This window comes from Pangasianodon hypophthalmus, chromosome 10 (genome assembly GCF_027358585.1).
Source record: "Pangasianodon hypophthalmus isolate fPanHyp1 chromosome 10, fPanHyp1.pri, whole genome shotgun sequence".
Taxonomy (NCBI): domain Eukaryota; kingdom Metazoa; phylum Chordata; class Actinopteri; order Siluriformes; family Pangasiidae; genus Pangasianodon; species Pangasianodon hypophthalmus.
Genome location: NC_069719.1, coordinates 20,400,734 through 20,406,922, shown reverse-complemented (window position 1 = coordinate 20,406,922; position 6,189 = coordinate 20,400,734). Strand labels below are relative to the sequence as shown.

At 39.8% G+C, this 6,189-nt stretch overlaps 1 protein-coding gene across 1 annotated transcript; it reads left to right on the top strand.

Annotated features, from left to right (window-relative positions):
• The first annotated feature begins 788 nt into the window (after nucleotides 1-788).
• Nucleotides 789-5,714, top strand: siva1 (SIVA1, apoptosis-inducing factor). The gene is made up of 4 exons (XM_026933739.3): nucleotides 789-1,010; nucleotides 2,870-3,067; nucleotides 5,063-5,216; nucleotides 5,479-5,714. Exons 1-4 carry the CDS (start codon nucleotides 890-892, stop codon nucleotides 5,525-5,527), a joined length of 522 nt encoding a protein of 173 aa, XP_026789540.3. The 5' UTR covers nucleotides 789-889; the 3' UTR covers nucleotides 5,528-5,714.
• The last annotated feature ends 475 nt before the right edge of the window (nucleotides 5,715-6,189 follow it).

Sequence of the window (6,189 nt, the reverse complement as noted above, 5' to 3'; positions counted from 1 at the left end):
TTCCCAACACTCTTCTACTACTTGACTTAAATGTTCCTTATGTCCCTTTAAATTTATCCAATATGCCATTGATCATTTCTGACACCTAATATTTCAAGGCATTTCTGCTAGTTCAGCCTGCAGTGCTGCTAATGGAGTTGTTCTGATGGCCATCTTAATGCTCTGGCTTGAATATCCACTTTTTTAAGTAAGGATACACAATACATCCATAATCTAAAATATAATAATATATGCCCTCAGTGACTGTCTGTCTGCACCCCATGCCTGTCCTACTACACATCTCATTAAGTTAAGAGCCTTGTTGCCTGTTTCCTTTCAATATATTCACTATGATGTTTCCATGTCAGTTTAATATCCATCCTTAATCCTAAAAAGGTGAACTTTGTCATTCTTTCCAGTGGTTGTTTACACATGCTTCATCTTCTTCTTTCTTCTTTAGCTTTATGGTGCATTACCGCCACCTACTGGTATGGAGTGTTGAACAGGATGTTTTCTAAAATAACTAATCTAAATGATTACAAAATAAAAAAATAAAAATAAAAAACACTAAATTCTGTCAAACAATATGCTTTCTTTTTTTTAATATTTTTTTTTCTCAATTATCCCATTGAGGCAGCTACTAATTCATGTGTATGATAAGCTGGCAATGTTGAAGACAGTGGAGTGTCTAGGGCGTGAACTACCGGTTGTGGTATTGAAACGCACCCTGTCATACCGCCGAACCGCCAGAGGGCGCTACTGATTATTTTCCACCAATGGACTCACAGGGAGCAGTATTAAAGCGCCGAGAGACTTCGCGGGAAAAGAGAGATAGAGGTTTGTTTGCGCTCCACGCAGGGTTAGCGGTTGTGTTTCAGCTGAAGAACATTTCGTTATTTTTTCCTTCAGAATGCCTAAAAGGTCCTGCCCTTTCACTGAATCGTTTTCGACACAGTATAAAATCCATGTTGGACAAAAGGAGCTGAACCTGCACGGAGTTTTGGGAAACAAATACAGACAGGAAGTTTACGGTGAGTTAGTTCTTAAGCCCGTGTCGCACATTATTAACGTGATAGTTGGCTCTAAAATACATTTTAATATTGTTCAGTATTGTTGTTCTCCTGCACTGGAGGTTTATATCAGCTAATGGGGCTGTGAAATTCTGTGAGCTGTTAGTGTAAATACAAGTTAGGCCATCTTAAGTGCGTAACCAGACTAGCGTTGTTTTTCCGTACCCGTGTTCCTGAAAGTCCCGCCTCCTGCCTTTTAATTGGTCAGCAGTTTAAAATCCTAAGTAATCCACCAATCAATGGGCGAGTTGCTTGCTCTTTAAACCTTAAGGCTATATATGGGGTAATGGCTGAAGGAAGGAAAAGTAGGACACTTAATAGAAGTGTCTTGTGTTAGCTGTTTAATGCTGTGCGACATGGCGGGTTTGATCAATGCTGCGAAGAAGCTTCATGAAGCTTTGGAGGTGATTGTGTTGAAAATAGACCCTGTGTGCCATGTAAACATTTTCTTTGGTTGTGTAAGATTTGGGCCAGTAAATGCCACCAAGAAAAGCTCTTAATGTAAGTGATATTAATTTAACCCAACCTAGACAAGAACATTAAATCATCTACAGTATATGGGCAGAGAGCTCTTTCTGTATGTGTGTAACTTTTAGGTTCAGAGCTTGTTGTATTGAGTTTATATACACTGATGTAATCATGTATGTAAGTGTAAAATCTGTATAACAGTAGTGTGCTTCTTCTGGACAGTCATGGTCTTTCTTTATATGGGCTTTTTTTAAATGTGGCATTGAGAATGAATGAGTTCTCCAAACATCCCTAAACTGAACCCCTACTCCAAACAAACTCTAATATAATGCTAACCATCAGTGATGTTACAGAAAAAACACCACATGTGTCCATACAGAGCTTCATCTGTATTTTTGCGTACTTTTGACGCATGCTTCGACGCTTCTTGATTGGAAAGTGTAATCAAAACATCTGATAGACTATAAAGTGTTTTTAAAGGGGAATCTTAGGATTTTGAATGAGTTTACAACCTTTTGTTATCAGAAAAAAAAACGTCTGGTGGTAATAGCCAGAAATCATTGTCTCAGTAGGTTATTTTATCACGGTGTCACCCACGGTGTATAGGCAGCAGTAAAAATCCTCCAAGTGATTTTTACTGTCTTCAAGTGAAAGTCTAGCCTACTCATCTCATCCATTTCTGCATACTCACAAAAAGCAAGATTGTTTTTCATATCCAAAAAGAGCGGGATGAGCATCACCGTACCGTCTCACATTTCTGACGAACACCCCAAACAAGTGATGTTTTATTTACTAGCTCACCATCATGTAGGATCTTTATCTGAGAAGCAGAAAGCAGCAAGACTGATGTTCAAGCAGTGTGTATCGATGTTTTGGCACTATTTACGCAAGCATGCTCTGGTTGACCCAAAATGTAATGTAGGACTCCATGTTGCCTAAACTCCTGAAATGTTGTACCAAAATGGGGGTCTCAGAGAACTGGATTATATTCACATCTAAAAAGAAGGTGTAACAGAAAATCACTCCAAACTGGTATATCTAAACGTGAGGGAATCTGTTCTATAATAAGTTTGTGTTACATTACATTGGCATGACTTTCATTGAAGTGTGATAGAGGAAACTACTGACTGAGTATATAATTGATGAAACTGTACCCATGTTGGCCTCCCATTTTTATTTTCATGTAGCTATTTTTTAATTTCATTAATTATTTTTCTAATTTTATAAATAAATAAAGCAGTCTCTGTCAACAGAATGTCTTCAGCACTGAAGTTGTGAACTGCATGCATAGCATGAAGCATACTGCTGTCTGACATGTTTTAATGAATAAATGTGTCCTCATTCCTCCACAGAAAAGACCAAGAACCTGCTCTTCAATGGGACCCGAGCGGTAATGGGGCGAATTTGGAAGGTGGATGCAGCGGGGAAGTGCGCTGATGTGGATGTGTGTAATCAGGGTGATGTGACGCCTGCAAATAATCAGCTGCTACTCAAAGGACAGACTCTGATTGGGCTGGATGGAAAACTGAAGAAAGGCAAGGCAGTTTCAGGTAAAACTTCATTGCACTCAGTGATTTTAAAGTTGGGGTGTTTGGGTCCACTAGGTAACTCTCTTCTATCACACATCATCTACCAACCGGGAAGGGTGGGCTCACACGTGCTTCCTCCAAGGCACATGAACCTCTGCATCTTTCAAATTATGCAGTGTCACAAGGCAGCGAAACGCACTCGGAGGAAATCGCTATCTGCCCTATTCTGCATGCATGAACTCACACATGCACGTGTTTGGCTTGTGTCACTGTAAGTGACAGGACAGAGTGAGTATGCAATCCCTGCACTTTTGCACTCTTGGACTCCCAGCCATGGGTGACTGTGAAATTGTTGGGATTAAAAAATTAATAATCTCCGGAAGCTAGGGTAAACCTTTTTCATCCCTGTGTAACACTCAGGAGCCAAGCTTAGGGTTTTTATTCACAATTCCTCCTGACTTACACCATTGGTAGCTTGAGTAAATCTTGACGCAACATTCCTGCAAAAATAAAAGTCTATTTTTAATTATATTTTAAAACTTGCTATTTTGTGATCCTTGGATTAAAAATGTAGCAGAAGGAGGTCAATTTCTTCAGTGACTTAAAAACTCTTATGCAAATGAACAAGAATGCAAGTGTAGAGGCTGTTGATGTGTGTAATCAGCATTGTGGGTTTTTTCTCCTTCCCCCACGCCTAATCTGTAACGCACCTGCAGCATGTGTGCAATTACCACAGACAGTTTCGACTGCGGGGGTGTTTATTCAAAACTTGCTTAGAATTAAAGTCTCAGTAAAGGTCTGATATTATTATTATTTTTAATCAGGCATTCCCAACCTGATCCAAAGTTTGAACCCTAAAGACTCTACGGCCGTCCAAGAGTCTAAGAGACCATAATCACTCCTCTGTCCTAGTGGGAAGGAGTGACGGTCACTCTAGTCAACTGAGGAGAGCACAGCGAAGAGCTAATGCGTATGAAAGAGGGCAGTTGCTGTCTCCTCCAAGCATGTTCTGCTGCCTGTGCTATTGTGTGAGCAGCAGTCTGGAAAAAGTTCAGTGGCACATGTTTCAGAGCACACATGAAGGTTTTCTTGTCCGTCTGAAAAGTTGCCCCAAATTAAAGCGTAAATTGTTTAAGCAATATCACACTCATAATCACTCGGTTATACTGAATGTCAGGATATTGGTACTGAGTACAAGAACAGGATTGCAAGTGTGATGTTGCTTAATTATACTGTTAATAAACTGCCTTAATACACTTGACAACATACATCTTCAACAAACAGCAGTGCAGCTGACCCTCTCTGCTAGACTGCCTCGTAGCTGGTAGTGAGCTAACCACATTATGGGTCAACTTTATGGGCAGCAAGCATTACTAACTTTAACAGATGTTAAATAGTTACTTTCCTTCCCTAAAATGACAGTTTTTCTCCTCCTGGGCTACACAGGGCTACTTTACCCACCCAGACATGGAGAGCCGGTAAGCTTCTGTGCTCAAATGCTTTGAGCCACTCTCCAGAATATAGAGAGAGGGTGTGTGTGAGAGAGATCAAGAAAACACACCATTTGGTCAGCAGTTTGGGGGAGTTACATAGGGCTTTGTTGAAGCAAGTGTGTTTTGTTTTGTTTTTTCCCCCTTTTCCTCTTCTGCAGTAAGGTGTTTCACCTTGTGCAGTGAAGAAATTCAGTCCCAAACATGGCGACCACAACAGAACAATCAAATCCCTGAAAAGTAAATGGGTTCTCTGTTCTGTTCTTGCTCCGGGGAACTCCTGACCCTGATAATCACGCACGCATGCACATATACTACAGATATGTTCCAGATTGGTGGTGTTGAATACCAGTGTTAATGTTGTGGCCTTAAAAGCAGGTATGACCGAGTATGGGAGGTGGAGCTTTGAGTAAAATGAATGGCGAGTCTGTAAAGGCTACTGTGGTTGATTATTGTGAACTGAAGCCATGTTGAATGTTGGGTGTTGGATGTTTGTGTTGATGTTGAAATCTTGTTGTCTCCTCAGGCAGTGTGACCGCTCCGGCTGTGTGTGCCGTGTGTCAGAGGTCATCAGGAGTAAGGACTGCGTGCTCTCAGTGCGATCGCCCTGCGTGTCCCTCCTGCACACAGCAGTGCAGCAGCTGTTCCAGCCGCTGCTGCTCCATCTGTACAGTCACAGAGTAATGTCACACCCATCCATCCCTGCACTGCACACAGCCATGCCCCTTCTCACAAAGTGTGCTTCAGTTCGTTTGCATCACTTCTACGGGTTTATAGATGATTTTCCTAGTGTATACTGTTCTACACTTTATAATTCATATTAATATTATGTAAGTTGCTATAATTGTATAACATTGTTTATTGTACTATTGGGTGGGTTTTTTGTTAATTTTTTAAAAATTAAATAACTCTTAAACAACTTGCATGCTGTTCTCTCTACAGTTACAGTGAGCGTTATGACAAAATCCTCTGCTGCAGCTGCTCTTCATGATGAGGTGGATGCAAAGATGGACTGGATCGATGGCTGAAGGAAAGGATAAAGTGTTTGTATTTTGCTTGTAATAAACTTTAGCGCATTCCACTCTAAATGAATTTTATATAACTTTTACACTTATATAATCGAGTTTGTGTGTACATATGTATTTTTTTTAATCATTTAAATAAATACTTGAACAACTCGTTTTATTTTTTTACTTCATGTTAAAATGACACTCATGCAGGTTTGGTTTGGGGGTTTGTTTGGTACTAATTATAGATAGTTAATAGTGTTTGATATGGTTTCATTTCATTCATGCTCTAAATTTGTCTTCAGGCCATCTTTTATTCACTTCCCCCAGTGCAGCATCACTAATCACTTTTCATGTTTTTCTATTTTCGTTATATATTCTAAAGGATTAAAGGAAAATTAAACAGCTTTGGCAGTTAGAAAAGCAATCTAGAAAAATTCCTATAAGGTGCCTCCTGGTCATAACCTGCCTAATCTGTTGTAAAAAATCAGGTCCTTGAACATAATATTCCAAGTTCCAGGTTGTTTGGTTTTGATGATCTGGCTCATTTGTAGTGCTGACAACAGTAGAGCAAAATTATTAAAATTCTCCAGGAATGTGTATATACAAAGCTATTTAGGGGAAAAAATGATCAGCACAGATTCTC

What these genes read in the sequence shown, in the direction of transcription:
- siva1 (XM_026933739.3), top strand. Translation starts at nt 890, where the DNA reads ATGCCTAAAAGGTCCTGCCCTTTCACTGAATCGTTTTCGACACAGTAT. An exon ending in GAAAGGCAAGGCAGTTTCAG is followed by an intron (nt 3,068 to 5,062) that starts GTAAAACTTCAT and finishes TTGTCTCCTCAG; the next exon opens with GCAGTGTGACCGCTCCGGCT. An exon ending in TCCATCTGTACAGTCACAGA is followed by an intron (nt 5,217 to 5,478) that starts GTAATGTCACAC and finishes TTCTCTCTACAG; the next exon opens with TTACAGTGAGCGTTATGACA.